The following is a 17,677-nucleotide window of genomic DNA, read 5'->3' as shown; positions in this document are numbered from 1 at the left end:
AAGTTTTGCGCTGATATCATATTCCAATTACTAATGAGTAATGTGACAGACAAATTCAAGACATCGTTCTAGCATAATGTGCTTAACATTAATAATCACAGTTTTGATGCAGGAAAACCATAAATAAAAGCTAGTGCAAGATCAAAGGTTTCTTTCTGTGATCTAGATCAGGGAAGTCTTCAAGGTTGAGAAATATATTCAATCAGAAGCCAATAATTTGCAAAAATTAAATCACTGGAAATAATGTCATATCCAAAAACTGCCTAAACCTTGGATAACAATACCGGAAATTGTAGCATTTTACTGTAAATTATGGCATAGACCCACAACTCACAACATCATTTGGTGAATCTGAACCAAGAAGCACAGTTTTGTATAAAATTTATTGGCAGCATAACCAATTTCTTATATATACATCCAAATTCTGCTCTGACCATTCCACAGCTCGGGAATGCCACTGCATATGCAGAAGAGGTTTGATATATTTCAGCAACCTATAGATAAATAAATAAATAGGAAACAGTTTATTTACTATTTAAATGCGGGGAGACTCCACAAATATGAGACCTTGAGTACCGGCAATGACAATATTTCATGGTGGATCATGCCTCCTTCGGCGTACCAAATGACACTTCTGATACTACCTTGGCTCCCCTTCCCTTGGCCATGTATAGGCCTATGTGATGCATCAGTTCCTGCCACAGAAAATACAAGAATGATTTTATATATATATATAGGCTAGAGTACTTAAGAATGATAGGGATATTAAAAAATTATTTGTTTTCCAAGCACTAAGAAAATGGATCTTAGATTGGCCATTTTACACCTGATTCTCAAAAGTTAATATGCCTTTATAATGAAGCAATCAAACCTACAGACTACAAGAAAGAAGGATCAAGAAGGAAAAACAAAGGCTCTAACCAGATATTTAATCATAGATATGAATTAAAATTTCAATCTGGATCTATTGAATTCTTCAAAATGGAAGTTCCCTTGCGTAAAATTTTTACCTCCAATCTTAAAAGATGTGGTTTCTCAATTTTTTTATCCACCACTAAAACAGTTGTTCTCTTAAAAAAATGAAAATACTAATATTAATAAAATAAAAAATAACCATGAATCAAATTTCTTCCTATATCCCAACTGGGCAATGAACAGAACATTTTATGATTTAGTCCATTTTAAATTTAAAATCTTTTAATACTCCAGTGATTGCAAAAACTATCCACAAGAATGATTTCTCATACAAGGGAGGCTCATTACTTCAGTTAATCCCTGTGGTCCTCACATGTATTTCTCCATTGTTAAGCAGGCAGGCTAAAGGTGGTTTATATTGTATAAGGCATACAGAGTAGCACTTAAGGACAAAACAGATATAGAGACGTTCTTATATACCAGCAAACTCAGCCAGGAAAGAAAATGCATGTCCTGGAAATACCTGTGGATGAGCTATGGCACCAGGGATGGTTCTGGCGACATCATCTGGAAGATCAAACGTAGCACACCCATGCGAATACACAATCACATCCTCCAGAGAAGTAAAAAATCCACGATTTCTTGCAGATATTGTGGAACAGACAAAATCTAGAACACATATATCCGTGCATATTCCAACCACCAATATCTTCAAAAAGAAAATGTCACGTTACTAACCAAACATAATACACATCAATTAGACTTATCAAAGAAATAAAATAATAATATACATCAATTAATTCATGGAAATTTAAAAAAGAAAAAGAAAAGCACATGTATAATAAGCAGTGGGCAATTTCTTCGTAGGAAATGGGTAATACTCACAATTTTGATCTGATTAGTTTTTACCCAATCAACAAACACATTGGAGCCATCTTTCTCGATTGCACCAAGAAAACCATCAATACAATCTTTGCATCTAATTGTTACATTTGGTTCGTTCTCCAACCACTGCAGCGCTGTGGATTATAAAGGGAATCCAACATTAGAGAAGACAATGATGTACACAAATCAAATATTAGTATAATTCACCACAGTCCGAAAAAAAAATAATAAATAAATAAAAAGTCATCTGTAGCTAGGATAAAATAGAGAAAGTACCTGGTACCAATTTGGATTCATCTGTTCCAGCTATACAATGAGGAGGGTATGGGGGCTCCGGAATGTCTGGATGATGAGAATCAAGAAATGCAAAAACGGGCCATTTCTTCTCGCAGAACACTCTGGCAAGCCGCACTGACTCGTCCACCATTCCAGAAATTTGCTTATCAGGCCGAACTGGAGCCTGTAGAAAGCAGGAACGTACAACAATTATAAAAATATGAGGCAATATGAACACCTTTAACCTAAATCAAATCAACAACGTAAGTAAATAATAAAAAAAATCGTGGAAAAAGATGAACATGACAGATTAGCCAAATCAAACTCAAAGCAATTCTCGAAAAGTGTCCTTTCGGATGTGTTCTGATTCTTCTGAATACATGCTTTCCATTAAAAAAAAAATAGAATACCAGAAATATCAAAGGAAACGAGTTTGGCGCGTAAATCACAAACAGATTCAAAGCAAGGGATAAAAAAAATGAAGAACGTGAAACAAGACAAAAGGTGTTCTGACTTGTGTGTGTCTGTTTTTTGTTTTTCCAAATTATAAGCCTTTGGCAGGAAAAGAACAAGAAGAAAGAGGGAAGCAAAATTACCAAATTGCCAGCACCGACGGTACAGAAACCATTGACGACGTCGACGAGAACAAGACCGGTAGGAACTTCTCCAGACAAGACAAGAGATTCTTGTTGAACCGGAAGCTCATTCCTCAACATATCAATAGTCTTCGATACCATTTTCGGATTCAAACGCAATTTTGATCCAAAAAGAAAATCAAGAAGATGAAGAAGAAGAAGAAGAAGAAGAAGAAGAAAGGAATCGCCAATTGGAGTTGTCTTCGCTGTCGCCCCGTTTTTGTTTCTCCCTGTCGACTTCTCCCCATTTCAGTCAGAAAACTCTTTTTGGACCGTAAGATCTCCAAAGAAGTCAAAAAAAAAAAAAAAAAATTCCTAAGACGCCCGCACCGTTGATTACGTCATCAAGAATCAGAGTCCCGACTCTCGGTGGGTCTTTATAGATTCAATTTTTGTTACAAAGATAATTAAATATTAAGACATCTTAAGACAAAACTTATGAAACAAGTAATTAGTGTAACAAAAACATAATTTCGACAAGATAAATATTTTTGTTTGAGATAATAATGGTTTTAGTAAGGCTTCAATAATAAAATGTAATACGATATTACCATCTTACCCTAGGAAAAGATATTTAATATTCATTAAGCATGGGCAAAAATGCACTAATCTCCAAATTAATATTAATATAAGATGCTGCGATCTGAGATCTGGGCCCAGCATGGATGCATGGTGGGCCCTATGACGGTGCACTTGTGCCTCTCCTTTTTTTGTTCCAATCACAATCCTTCGAGGTGGGTCCGAGCCCGGATGATCGACCCTACTGGGCAACGTCCTCCACCAAGGAATTATCCAAGCTCACAACACGTAATCATCATGAGTCTGTATAAGAAAAAAAAAAAACTAATTTTATATAATTTTCATGGTTAAAAATTATATAAAAAGAAATAAATAATTTTTATAATTAGAATTTATGTAGAAAAATTAATAATCTTTGAATGTGTATAATCAGACTTACGTTAAGAATGTTTCATACAAAAATTAAATTTATAATATGTAAAAAGAAAAGAAATTATTGTATATAGTCAAGAGTTATAAAATATGATATGAAAATTATTAATAATCATAAGTTGTAAAAATTATAAAAAAAATAAATAAAATCAACATTGTCTATGCTCTACTTAAAGCTATCTAGAAAAAAAATACCAAGACAGACATGTTGCAGCTATAACATTGAGTGTCGATGTATGAAATATCAAGAATAGATATAATGTCTTCATATGATTGAAGAAAAATAATAAACTTTTATTGAAAAATCATCATTCCTATTTAATCGATTCTATGTCATTACGAATGTTACTACATTCTCTGGTGTGGATGTGGCCATGATCGTGAATGAGGATGCTGACATGGCTAGGGGAGGGATGATCCGAATACCATGGAGGTCATAATCATTCTTAGAAATAAAACAACCTTTTTCATATTCTTCTCGTATCAAATGAGACATGGTCCATGCTATTGTACAAATTACAAGTAATTGGAGGTAAATTATGCACAAACCCAGTTGAAATAAGTACATTGAAAGACAAAGCAGTTCAAAGGATAGCACTATCTAGATTCATATGCAAGCCTTGACAGTGCCTGCTCTATGGATGGGATGGACTGTACTTAGAACAACAACCTCAATGGCGCTTCTGTTTTCATTCCAGAATCTTGTAACTCTTGAACTCCGCGGCCAGGAGCCCCGCTATTGTTTGAACTTTGTACTGGAGTCCGTTTGACCTTCCTCATGTTTCTCCTCCGTTACAAATTTACAAAAGATCCTGAGACTTCTTACCACATAACCTGTCTGAATAAATCATTCCACCATTTTAATTGATTGGTGAAGATTAGGAGATCAGTGGACATTAAAATTTCACACCCCATTCACCATCTTTTTATATTACACCTCAAGTAACTAGGCACTGGAGGCCAAGCACAACACCCACTCAAAAACCAAAAATAAAAAATAAAATAAAATCTCATATAGGTACAATCTCCCTTGAAAGTTGGAGCAGAAGGGTTACCTCATAGGAGACTGTAAAACCCTATGGATGAAAGAGTCAAAATATATGACAATCTGACAACATGAGATGGTTTCATTTGTTCTTGCCAGCATCTTGTGGAAGCTGTACCCCCATGAGTCCCAGCAAATTCGATGCAGGACCAGGAAGTCCTTGTTGGGATGCAAAGGAATCAAGAAAGCTCTTCACAAGGTTCACATCCACATCGACTGGAGTGAACTCATCATCCATGTCTTCGGTGGCATTTGATGTTCCCTGCATCCATAAATTCTTGCAATGCATAATTTGATTTAAAAATTTAAAAAGAAAAGAAAAAGCAAATCTGTCTATTTTTTATACTAGAATCACATAACAGAAAACAATGCATGATCAGCAAAGCAGTAGAGGCATAAGTCACTTCATCAATGAATATAGGCATGTACATCATTTGGGGGATCTAATCCAAATACTAAAGTGGTGGAACACAAATTCATTTGGCCAAACCCCCAAAAGAAGGGGACAAAATATCATTAACTTCAAGTTTATAAATCCTCCATAATCAAACTACCAAACAGCTAAAATATAAGATTTCAAATCTTCTTCCCCATTCTTCTGTTTTTTTTTGGAACCAAAAGAAAAAATTACATGAGGAGAAAAAACCCTTCAAATTATTCTAATATCCAACAAAACAACACAGCATTTGATGTACCAATAGGACTGGGCATAAATTTGAAATTTTGAAAACCTAATATATAACTTAGTCAGTCACATGGCCCTGATTGGCAACTGCATCCTGCTTGTGAGTGCCTGTCTAACTTCTTCCTTGTGTGGTAGGGGTCCTTTAAAGTTTTCAGAGCAAGGACTGGCTAGCACGGGGCAGTGCCCTAAATTTTTTCCTTTTAACCAGAAAAATAATACTGTAGAACACCAAATATCAACATAATCTATTGACATGCAAAAAGATGAGAAAATAACCTCATTTCTATTATTGGGTTGTTCATTTGCACGAACAAAACTTTTCTTGAGTGTGGAGGACTTCAGTTCCTCATTCAGAGCATCGGAATATGATTGCATAAATATATCTTCTCCCTCATCCTTATCTCCAGATGGTTCTGCTACATTGCTATCATCTTCAGATTCATCTGCAATTTTTAATCATTATGTTATCATAAGAACAAAAGCAATTTGAGAAAGATACAAATTTGTCACATGTTCAATACTTAATAGCATGCATACATGTTTTTTTCTTTTCAATTTTCTGTTTCCTTTTTGAAAAGAATAGCATTATGTAGAGAGAGAGAGAGAGAGAGAGCTCCTGTGTATATCTGCTGAAAATTTAGTATGGAGTTGAAGGCATTTAACTTAAAAATTAGTTATAACTCAAAATTACCAAGAGTGTAAGGTAGTATGTGCTGGATCACATCAAATTCTTTCTTTCAGAATAAATATTAGTTTCTGCACTTCCTAATAACACCACCTTCTCAGGAGGTCTAAGTCTATGTTAGACCAATAGGAATATAATCATCAATTAGCTATGGATATGCCCTGAAAGCAGAATTTCTTGGACAGAGATGCACCTGAAATGTGGTAACCTAAAGGGCAAACACATCAAAGAGTAGCCATGAACCAGCACCACATAGCCGATAAATCAAATATTAATAATTTTCAGCTATATAATACCAATATCTAAGAATACTTATTAAAAAAATACCAACATCTAAGAATGTGTGAATAGATTTGAGAGATTAACGAGTTCTTGTTTGAGCTTTTTTTTTCTTTTTTGGTTTTTTTCATATCGTCACCGAGTGCTGAAGCATTCATTATTTTGACCTCTGGGAATTAATTGATTCCTGCTTTTAATACTCAGGAGAACTCAAATGGCAGAAGTTCGAATACAAAGCAAATGCAATTGATTTTGCATGAGAAGAGTAGAAATGGACAAAAAAGGATACAACAGTTAGCCAGCATGTGCAACTTTAATAAGAGTCGTACAAGAGACCTAAACTCAACTAGCATTCATTCAACCATCTTCACCATCTAATATAAGCCGAATCAATCTTCCCCCTCCTCAGAAAATCCAAAAATTAGGACAACCAGCCAAAGAAAGTTCTGTCCTGATTATTCCTCATCTTGTTTGTGGTTTGAAATATGAATCACAAAGGTTTGACACAATTTTACCATAAGCTGTCAAACCTGACATAAACCTCAAATGAGACCCAGCTGCTGAGTAATCAAACCTACCCTATTTGTTATGCAGCTTAAAACTCCTGCAACAGAAGTAAAACTCAACAATTCCCTAGACTAGGAAGGGTATAGAAGAAGAGAGCAGAACCCTAATCATAATGTAGGGAACAAAAAAAATACTTCAAGGCAATAACAGAAAAAGCCAAGTAGCCAAAAATAACAAAGGTAAATAACCTAATCCAAAGACAACAATCCATGACATATGGGAACAAAACTTAAAAAAAAAAAAAAAAAAATCATAATAAGTAGTCTATAACTCATGTTTCATATGAAAGGTGTGGTAGAGGATGACAGAGGCTTATTTATCAAACAAAACTAGCAAGGCATATTTTTAAAAAAAAAATATTAAGATCTATATACTCTAATAAAAAGGGACTAATACAATAAATAAAATAGCTCATGATAAATCCAGATCCGAATGTTACCAAAATCCATGTCAGATGATGAGCCTTCTTCAGAGTCAACATCAGCAGTGTCATCTTCATGAACTGGACGCCTCATTACTGATTCCATGTCTTTAATAAAACGGTCCACATCAAGCTCCACTGCTTTTAGGTCCCTTCAAATATGTAGGAAAAATGCATCAATTGCTGACTCAGTCCCTCATCTCACAACTCAACACAAGAAACTTAATCCAACCACAACATACTTCCATAATTTGTGCAATTTAATTAGTCAAGCAGGAAATGGTTTATGCCATATTAAAAGAAGGGAGGGGGGGGGGGGGGGGGGGGGGGGGGGGCATACCATAGAATAGAAACTAATTCATCTAAAAGAGTTGCATATCTTAGCATGTTTCCTTCTGCTAAGAGGTCTACTCAGTCAAATCTTTTGGAAAAAAAAAGCAAATCATCCAGATTATTAGAAAAAAAATCATCATCAAGGCTAATCCAAGTGGGAAGGAGTTGCATAGACCCAAAACCATGCTAAAGACTAAAAATAAAATTCTAAGAAGTGTTAGCAAGAAATTTATCCACTCAACTATTTCAAATTAGAAACACAACCCCGCTTCACAAAACTGGCATGTCAAAAGAAATGTCCTCAAGTAAATCCATGAGTAATCTTTCAACCAAATAAAATATAGCTAAAAGGTTGAGAGCATACTAATCCTGTTACCAAAAAATAAAAGAAAGGGAGACTTACCTGTTTTCAGGAACCTCTGCTCCTTCATAGGTTGACATCTCATGCACAAATGCCTGCATAGTCTTTGATATATTGCCCAGGTCAAAATCATCCAAATTTGAACCAGATGAAGGACCAGCATCCTGATCCGGTTCAGACTTTTGTTTCTTCTTTTGTTTCAAATCATAAAGTTCCATCTCCTTTTGTCTTTCTTGAAGAGCAGAGTTCAACTCATCCTCCCCATTATAGAGCCAAGAATCATCATCTGAAGGAGGAATCTGTTGACCCTTAAAATCATCAGTAGAATGGGGTAAAGCAAGAATTTCATCCATGCGTCTTACTGGAGCACTCATCATTTCACTGCAACAATGGCATCCCAGAACAAAAACATACGAATAAATATGATGGCAACAATGAAAAGACAATGAAGCAAGGAAATTTGTACGACTTGGCTCTGTTTATTTTAGTGGAATCCAGAGAATAAAGTTGTTCATGTTAATAAATCAAGTAGCTCATGTTTGTAACTGCAAGATCACTAAGCTACACTATTGAAGAAATTTACCCAAAAAACCTGGAAGAAGCTGGTAACTCACTGTGTTTTTCAGAAAATGGCATCCTCCATTTGTAAAAGGAAGCCACATTCCGTCTAACCACTAAAGTACCAAAAATGCTTCTTTGTAACAGCAATAATAGTTGGGGCTTTCCATTACAAGTTCCAGGATCTACCACTCTTCCCAAAAGCCGGACATAGCCTATGCAAAATCTTAATATGCAAACTTCAACCATTTAATTCACTTGGATGGAAGTTAAAATGTGTTTATACATTTCATTGAAACATGAAGCTTCCATGTTGGCCACTTGATCAACTGTTTAAGAGATAAACCAGAACTTGGTATTTCTTTCTTCCTTTTAACTTTAGGAAACACAAGTCATGCCATCAAAATGAAGGAAAACATCAAACAAGTTTTATAGTACCCGAACAAAGAACTGTTTCTATAATATTGCTCTCTTTGTTGACTTCATTATAACAACTACAACATAACTATGCCATGAAAACAAAGGTTCGCATAAAAAAAAGTCTCTAATTGGTAGATACAAATACCTGGCTCTCGAAAACAAAGAACTCTTTCTGTAATACTCTTCAGCATTCTCCATCAGTCGTCTGTACTCTTTCGACCCAGGAAGGAGGCCCTCAAAATACCCACTTCTCTCCAAGCTCTCCTTAAATGCATCCCATGTACTCCCCTTCCCTTCCAATCCCTGCCGCAGTCGCTGCTGATACATCATCTCGAACCCACATGCTATTTTCATCCCCACTTCCGCTTCCATATAAACATTGGCGTCACTCCTATTAGGCATGGGATAACACTTGGGCGCCTGAAATGTCTGCTGCACCAATTGCGCATACATAGCCCGCGACATTGCCACTGATACTAGAACAAGTTCTTCTGCAGTACCCTTACTCAGAAACTTCTCCATTTTTGCCGCGTACTTCATTGAATCAATGTCGCGGTCGTAGAATCCCTCCACGGCCAGCGATATCAAGCACGGTTCATGCTTCAACACTTGAGCTACCGATACCGGAACCCTAACCCTAACCCGATGCACATTCCTCCTAGCCCGCTCTGGATACTGCGACAATCGATTCCTCAATGCCAACTGTACTGACTCTGAAGCTTTCGATTCCTCACCACAATTGACCAAAAACTGTAAAGAATCAAGAAAACTCGGACTCGATAACCGGGATTTGGGAACTATGTGGAGCTCACCACGCCGGATAAAAACCCGATTGACGCTGTTCTCGGGATTGATCCAACGAGGGAGGTGAAACGCGGCTTCAATAAGGAGAAACTCGCCGTCGGTATCCCAGACACGGATTGAAAGAGAAGGGAAAGCGAGGGAGATTTGGAAGAGGAGGAAGACGACGAACCACTCGTCGTCGAGATTGTCGCCGAACCGGAGTTTGGCTTGGAGGTGAGGAATAGTGGAGGAGGGGGAGGAAAGAGAGAGGGTAAAGGGTTCGTGCTGCCAGATGTAGTGGGTGGTGTGAGGGGAGATGGTGGTGAGGATTTGTAGGTGGAGAGATTGGAGGAGTGAGGTGATGTTAGGGTTCGGAGACTTGGAAACGGGGAGGGAGAAGTCAGGGAATATGGCGTAGAAAACGGTGTCATCTGGAAGTTTGGAGCTGTTCTGGGAGAAGATGGACGAGGTGAAGTTCGTTTCCATGGCTTCTGCGAGTTGCCGCTCCTGCTGTCCTCTTGAATCTTCTTTCGACTCCACACAAGTAGTGTGCTCTCGAAGCTTACAGAGGGCGCTACTAGAAAACGGTGTCGTTTCGATAGAAAGAGGCGGTTGGCTTTAAATTAGTTCCCTGAAACGGTGTCGTTCACCTTTTCCATCTTCGTCTTTCTCTTTTCTTTTTTTCTTTTTTCATTTTAATTTTTTGCCTTTTCAATATCTTTTATTTGCGCCTTTGAGGTGTAAACATGTTTCAATTAACTTTAGTTATATATGATTAATTAATATCAATTTGAAAATGTTAATTTTTTTTATTAATTTTAACTACATTTAATTTAAAAAAAAATTGTAATAAATTAAATACAAAAAGTTATGTTCTTTAATTTTTTTTATAATCAATTTTTTTTAAACACCTACTAACTAGTTTATAATTGAGTTCTTTTGTTCTTTTTTGAGCAATTTTCCTTTGTGTCACTATATGTTTCAACCATACTAATAAAAAAATATTTAAAAAACATCATCAATAGAAGATAATGTTTATCTTTAATTTAAATATTTATATTTACATTTTATTAGTTTAAGTTAAAATAGAAAATAAGTATTAGTTTGAATTATAATAAAAGATAAAGTTTAAATTAGAGTAGAAAATAAACTTGTTCTTTATTTGCAAATAAATATTCATCAATAAGAAGGTTATGCTATTGTTTCTTAATCTTCTTTTCTTTACATGGCATCCACATGCCAACATCGCTACAATTTCTGTTGTTGTCATCAAACCTTCATCGTGACTCCTTAATAGTGGTGTATCTCACCATATTACTTCCAATATGGGGCATCTCTTTCTCTTTTTCTCATTGCATTGACTTTGACAACATCTTAAGGTGATGACACTGGTCTTCTCCTTACCCATATTAGTTTCACAATTCTAACCTTTCCTACAACCACCTTCACTTTAAAAAATATTCATTATGTTCCTAACATGACAAAGACCTAATATCAATTCCTCAATTCTACCATGATAATAATACCTTTATTGAATTTTTACCATCTTCTTTTCTTATGAATAATCTTTACATGAGAGTAATCCTTTTGAAGGCAAACAAATGATGAAGTATGTGAATGTCCAGTCAATTCTATTGTTAGGTCCTCTCCATTAATTATTTTTTCTAATATCAAAACCACTTCGTCTAAGTGACACCATAGGTTAGGTCATCCCATTTCCTTAATTTTAAAGTATATAATCTCTAGTTACAATTTAAAATTATCATCTTATGAGTTGTTTGACTTTATTTGTAATGTTTGTCAATGCAATAAAAACGACAAATTATTGTTTTCTACATCTTCTCTTGCTTTTTCTTAACCTCCAAAAATTATATTTTCTTATGTTTGGAACCTCTTTGCTATTATCACATCATAACTTTAAATATTATGTCATATTTGTTGATCACTACACAAAACACATATAGTTCTACCCAATTAAGCAAAAATCTCATGTCTATGTATCCAATTTAAGGCCATTGTGGAAACCTATTTATATAAAAATATAAAAATAAAAAGTACTTATAGTATATTTTGATAATGGTAATGAATATCAAGGACTTATCTCCTTTCTAACTCTCCATGGTATCTCCCACCAAACCTCCCCACCTAACACATCAACGAATAATGTGTATTCTGAGCGTCGTCATTAACACATTATTGAAACGTTACTTTTTCATGTTTAACTTTCTCTTTAATAACGCTCTCATGCATTTGCTACCAATGTTTATCTTAAAAATTGTATGTCCTCTCCTATATTAAATCTTTCATCTCGCTATACATAACTCTTTGATTCCCTAAATTATTCCAAACTTCAAGTATTTGGTTGCTTATATTATCCTTGGCTTCAACTATACTATTCTCATAAACTAGACTCTTGCTCAAAATTGTGTGTTTTCTCAAGCCATTCTTTCACTCAAAGTGTCTATGTATAAATCCTTCCACCTCTAAAATCTTTGTCTAAAGTTCGTTAAATTTGTGTTTTCTTTCCATTCTCTCCAAAGTTCTCCACCCTATTCTCAATCCACCACCATGTCTACATAGGTATTGCCATTTCACTTCATGTTCTTCTTGCTACGACTGTGCCTCTACCATTTATTCCATCCACATTGCTTCCCCCTTTCCACTACTCACATGTAATGACTTGACGTACCACCTAATGGCCATTACCCTTCCCATGGTTGCAACTCAACCCTACCAACTACCCTACTCGCCATATGACTAACAATTCTCGTAAACACCTTTGTTTTCCTCCATGCCTAATGTCTTTGTCATCCCATTACCTAACCTCCCCACCAACCCCAAACCTTTAAATCACTCTCTCTTCTCTCTAACACCCACCACATGGACACCAAAACCAAAGATAACACACATAAACCTATATTAAAACTAAGTCTCTCTACTCAAGTTCCCCCCTACCATAGATCTAAACCTAACCATTGTGGCCCAAGCTCTCAAGGATCCAAAATGGCATCATGCCATGTTGGAGGAGTGTGATACCCTTGTTCAAAATGGAACATGAGAGTTAGTTCTATTTGCACCCATGCCAAATCTTATTAAGTACAAGTGAATTTTTGGAGTTAAGCAACATTTTGATGGTTCTATTGATAATTACAAAACTCCATTGGTTGCAAAAGGATTTCATCAATGATTAAGAGTTAAGTATCATAACACACTTAGTCCAGTGGTCAAGCCCTGACATTATGTATCTAGTTCTTGGTATTGTTGTTAGCCATGGATGGTCTTTACGTCAATTGGATGTCAACAGTGCCTTTTTGTAAGGTCATCTTACAAAAGACATATATATAGCTCAACCCTTAAGCTTTGTTGATCTGAATTATCCATTTCATGTGTGCAAACTTTGTAAGGCTATTTATGGCCTTAAACAAGCACCACGTGCCTAGTACCATGGGCTCCTTCAATTTCTTATCACCATATGATTTCAAAATTCTCACTCTGAGACCTTATTAGTCCTCAACATTGTTGTTAAAACTATATATCTTCTTATGTATGTCGATAACATTATTATCATATGTGATAATGCTTCTATAGTCCATCACTTTGTGAACCTTTTTACCCAACGATTCTCGCTTAAGGACCTTGGGCCTCTCACATACTTCCTTAGTGTTGAAGTAATGCCATCTCAAATTGAGCTACTTCTATCTCAATGACTATATGTTATGGATCTTGTTATCCACACTAAGATGATTTAGGCAAAACTTGTCTTCCCACTGCTTCCTAGAAGTCTGCCACTAAATATCATGTTGGCATGGGAAGTTTGTAGTGCTTGTGTTTTACACAACATGACATAGCATTTACGATACACAAACTATCTTAGTTCTTGCATTGACTTACTATTGAACATTGGGCTTTTGCTAAGTGCTTTTATTACATTATCTATGTGGTACTTCTGATCATGACATTTTATTTTACTGAGGCTCTTTATTGGCTTTATATATGCTTTCAACAAAGATTATTTCTCGTCTACTACTGCTTACAACATGTATCTTGGACTCAATCCATTCTCTTGAAACTTCAAGAAACAATGTATAATTGCTCATTCTTCCACAAAAACCAAAAATAGATTTGTTGCCACTACTACTACCAACCTTAATTAGGTGTGTTCTCCACTAACCGAACTACATGTTTGGGTTCCTCACCCACTTGTTATTTTTTATGACAACATTGGTGCAATGTTGTTGTGGTTCAACCTAATGTTTCACTTTAATATAAAACATGTGATCATTGATTTTCATTTCATTCATGATCAAGTTTAAAATGACATTTTTCGTGTTGCTCATATGTTGTTAAAACATCAACTAGCAAATTTTTTGACAAAACAACTACATCGTGATTGCTTTCTTTTTCTCAATACTAAAATTGGGATCTCCAATCAAATCTCCAGGTTACGAGGCCATGTTAGTGAAAGATTATGTTTATCCTTAATTTAAATATTAATATTTATTTATTATTAGTTTAAATTAGAATATAAAATCATTTTTAATTCAAATTAGAGTATAAGATGTTGGGCTTTGTGGAGCCTAGTTTTGTTTGATCCGGTTTGACAACTCGACCCGAATAATATTGCATGGCTTTTTAATGGGAGATTTACTGAGGCTTGTTGGATCCGTTTAGCCCATTGTGGAACCACATTTGTAATTAGGGTTTTTTTAGTGTGGTGTGGTTGCCATGTTATATATAGAGGGAAAATATTGTAGTCGTTGTGGTTCTACTCTGTATTCTTCCTTGATAATAGTGATATCTCTGCAACTCCGTGGATGTAGGCAAATTGCCGAACCACGTAAATACTGTCTTGTGCGTGTGATTGTTTTTCTTTGGCATGTGTTTTCTCTAATTTTTTGTTTATCACAGGTTGGGAATTCGGTTTAATTCCCTACAACTGGTATCAGAGCCTAGGGTTAGGTTTGAGTGGGAGTAATGGTAGAGGAAGCAGGAAAGACGTCTGGAATAGAAAATTTTGATGGCACAGACTTTGCGTATTGGAGGATGCAGATTGAAGATTATCTCTATGGGAGGAAATTGCATCTGCCTCTTTTGGGGACAAAACCTAAGAGTATGAAGGTTGAGGAATGGGCGCTTCTTGACAGACAGATTCTAGGAGTTATTAGGTTAACTCTGTCTAGGTCTGTTGTACATAATGTTGTAAAGGAGAAACCACAACAGATTTGATGAAGGCTTTGTCCAATATGTATGAAAAGTCGTCCGCAAACAATAAGGTGCATCTGATGAAGAAATTGTTCAATTTGAAGATGGCAGAGAATGCATCAATAGCACAACATCTGAATAAATTTAATACAATCACAAATCAATTGTCGTCTGTAGAAATTGATTTTTATGATGAGATTCGTGCTCTAATCGTCTTGGCTTCTTTGCCAAACAGTTGGGAGGCAATGAGGATGGCAGTAAGCAATTCTACGGGAAAGGAAAAGCTCAAGTACAATGATATACGAGATTTAATTCTGGCTGAGGAGATTCGCCAAAGAGATGCAAGTGAAACCTCAGGATCTGATTCTGCCCTAAACCTTGAGACAAGAGGCAAAGGTAATGACAAAAATTCAAATCGAGGTAGATCAAATTCCAGAAATTCTAATTAAAACAAAAGCAAATCTAAATCAGGCCAACAAGTACAATGCTGGAATTGTGGGAAAACAGGTCACTTTAAAAGGCAATGCAAAAGCCCTAAGAAGAAGAATGAAGATGATTCTGCTAATGCTGTAACAGAAGAGGTACATGATGCATTACTTCTTGCAGTAGACAGTCCACTTGATGATTGGGTTTTGGATTCAGGAGCTTCGTTTCATACCACTCCACACCGAGAAATCATACAGAATTATGTTGCAGGTGATTTTGGTAAGGTGTATTTAGCTGATGGTTCAGCCTTGGATGTTGTGGGTCTGGGAGACGTCCGGATATCATTGCCCAATGAGTCTATTTGGTTATTGGAGAAGGTTCGACATATTCCTGACCTGAGAAGGAATTTGATTTCTGTTGGACAACTTGATGATGAAGGACATGCAATACTATTTGTTGGTGGTACTTGGAAGGTTACAAAGGGAGTTAGGGTATTAGCTCGTGGAAAGAAGACTGGTACTCTGTATATGACCTCATGTCCAAGAGATACAATTGCAGTTGCTGATGCAAGTACTGATACAAGCCTATGGCACCGTAGACTTGGTCACATGAGTGAGAAAGGGATGAAGATGCTGTTGTCAAAAGGAAAACTACCAGAATTGAAGTCCATTGATTTTGACATGTGTGAAAGTTGCATCTTAGGAAAGCAAAAAAATGTGAGCTTCTTGAAAACTGGCAGGACACCGAAGACTGAAAAATTGGAACTAGTACACACTGATTTGTGGGGGCCTTCTCCGGTTGCATCCCTTGGAGGTTCAAGGTACTACATCACTTTTATTGATGACTCAAGCAGAAATGTATGAATTTATTTTCTGAAAAATAAATCTGATGTATTTGAAACTTTTTAAGAAGTGGAAGGCCATGATTGAGACAGAAACATGTTTGAAAGTAAAATGTTTGAGGTCAGATAATGGAGGAGAGTACATAGATGGAGGGTTTAGTGAGTATTGTGCTGCACAGGGAATTAGGATGGAGAAGACTATTCCTGGGACACCACAGCAGAATGGTGTGGCTGAGCGCATGAATAGAACTCTCAATGAGCGTGCTAGAAGTATGAGGTTGCATGCTGAACTACCAAAAACTTTTTGGGCTGATGTTGTTAGCACTGCAGCTTACCTGATAAATTGAGGACCATCGGTTCCCATGGAGTTCAGACTTCCTGAGGAGGTTTGGAGCGGTAAAGAGGTGAAGTTTTCACATTTAAAAGTTTTTGGTTGTATTTCTTATGTTCATATTGATTCTGGTGCTCGTAGAAAACTTGATGCAAAGTCAAAAATATGTTTTTTCATTGGCTATGGTGATAAGAAATCTGGCTACAGGTTTTGGGATGAACAAAACAGGAAAATCATCAGAAGTAGAAATGTGATATTTAATGAACAGGTTATGTACAAGGACAAGTCAACTATAGTGTCAGATGTTACAGAGATAAATCAAAAGAAATCTGAGTTTGTCAACTTAGATGAATTGACTGAAAGTATTGTCCAAAAAATGGGTGAAAAAGATAAGGAGAATGTAAATTCACAGGTAGATTTGAGTACACCTGTAGCTGAAGTTCGCAGATCTTCTAGGAACATTAGACCTCCGCAGCGTTATTCACCTTTTTTAAATTATCTCCTGTTGATTGATGGTGGTGAGCCAGAGTGTTATGATGAAGCCTTGCAAGATGAGAATTCAAGCAAGTGGGAGATAGCCATGAATGATAAGATGGATTCCCTGTTGGGGAATCAGACATGGGAACTGACTGAATTGCCAGTAGGAAAGAAGGCTTTGCACAACAAGTGGATATACAAAATAAAGAATGAGCATGATGGTAGCAAACGTTACAAGGCCAGATTAGTTGTTAAAGGGTTCCAGCAGAAGGAGGGCATTGACTACACAGAGATATTTTCTCCAATTGTGAAAATGTCAACAATTAGACTTGTACTTGGAATGGTGGCTGCAGAAAACTTACATCTTGAGCAGTTAGATGTGAAGACAACATTCCTTCATGGTGACTTGGAGGAAAACCTTTACATGATTCAGCCAGAAGGGTTCATTGTTCAGGGACAAGAGAATCTAGTTTGCAAATTGAGAAAAAACTTGTATGACCTTAAACAAGCTCCTAGACAGTGGTACAAGAAGTTTGATAATTTTATGCATAGAATTGGGTTCAAGAGATGTAAAGCTGATCACTGTTGCTATGTTAAGTCC

The 17,677-nt window shown here is 36.2% G+C and overlaps 2 protein-coding genes across 4 annotated transcripts; both read right to left on the bottom strand.

Moving 5' to 3' along the window:
- Positions 1-216: 216 nt before the first annotated feature.
- LOC117919284 (nicotinamidase 1) lies at positions 217-3,005 on the bottom strand. 2 transcript variants are annotated; one of them, XM_034836425.1, is made up of 6 exons: positions 2,673-3,005; positions 2,077-2,260; positions 1,801-1,934; positions 1,439-1,624; positions 568-695; positions 217-457 (listed from the first exon to the last, which is right to left on the bottom strand). In XM_034836425.1, exons 1-5 carry the CDS (start codon positions 2,811-2,813, stop codon positions 603-605), a joined length of 738 nt encoding a protein of 245 aa, XP_034692316.1. In that variant the 5' UTR covers positions 2,814-3,005; the 3' UTR covers positions 217-457; positions 568-602. The 2 variants fall into 2 exon arrangements, with proteins under 2 accessions (XP_034692316.1, XP_034692315.1); XM_034836424.1 differs by having other exon boundaries at positions 217-695; positions 2,673-3,004.
- A 1,103-nt stretch (positions 3,006-4,108) lies between these two features.
- On the bottom strand, positions 4,109-10,359 carry LOC117918802 (protein ecdysoneless homolog). Of its 2 annotated transcripts, XR_004651943.1 has the most exons (6): positions 9,162-10,359; positions 8,081-8,419; positions 7,363-7,496; positions 5,669-5,835; positions 4,718-4,969; positions 4,109-4,500 (listed from the first exon to the last, which is right to left on the bottom strand). XR_004651943.1 is itself a non-coding variant. In XM_034835698.1 (5 exons), exons 1-5 carry the CDS (start codon positions 10,283-10,285, stop codon positions 4,790-4,792), a joined length of 1,944 nt encoding a protein of 647 aa, XP_034691589.1. In that variant the 5' UTR covers positions 10,286-10,359; the 3' UTR covers positions 4,109-4,789. The 2 variants fall into 2 exon arrangements, 1 of the variants encoding a protein (XP_034691589.1); XM_034835698.1 differs by having other exon boundaries at positions 4,109-4,969.
- Between the last annotated feature and the right edge of the window lie 7,318 nt (positions 10,360-17,677).

The sequence above is a fragment of the Vitis riparia genome, chromosome 7 (assembly GCF_004353265.1).
Source record: "Vitis riparia cultivar Riparia Gloire de Montpellier isolate 1030 chromosome 7, EGFV_Vit.rip_1.0, whole genome shotgun sequence".
Classification (NCBI taxonomy): domain Eukaryota; kingdom Viridiplantae; phylum Streptophyta; class Magnoliopsida; order Vitales; family Vitaceae; genus Vitis; species Vitis riparia.
Note: the sequence above shows the minus strand (reverse complement) of the source record. Positions and strands in the feature narration are given on the sequence as shown.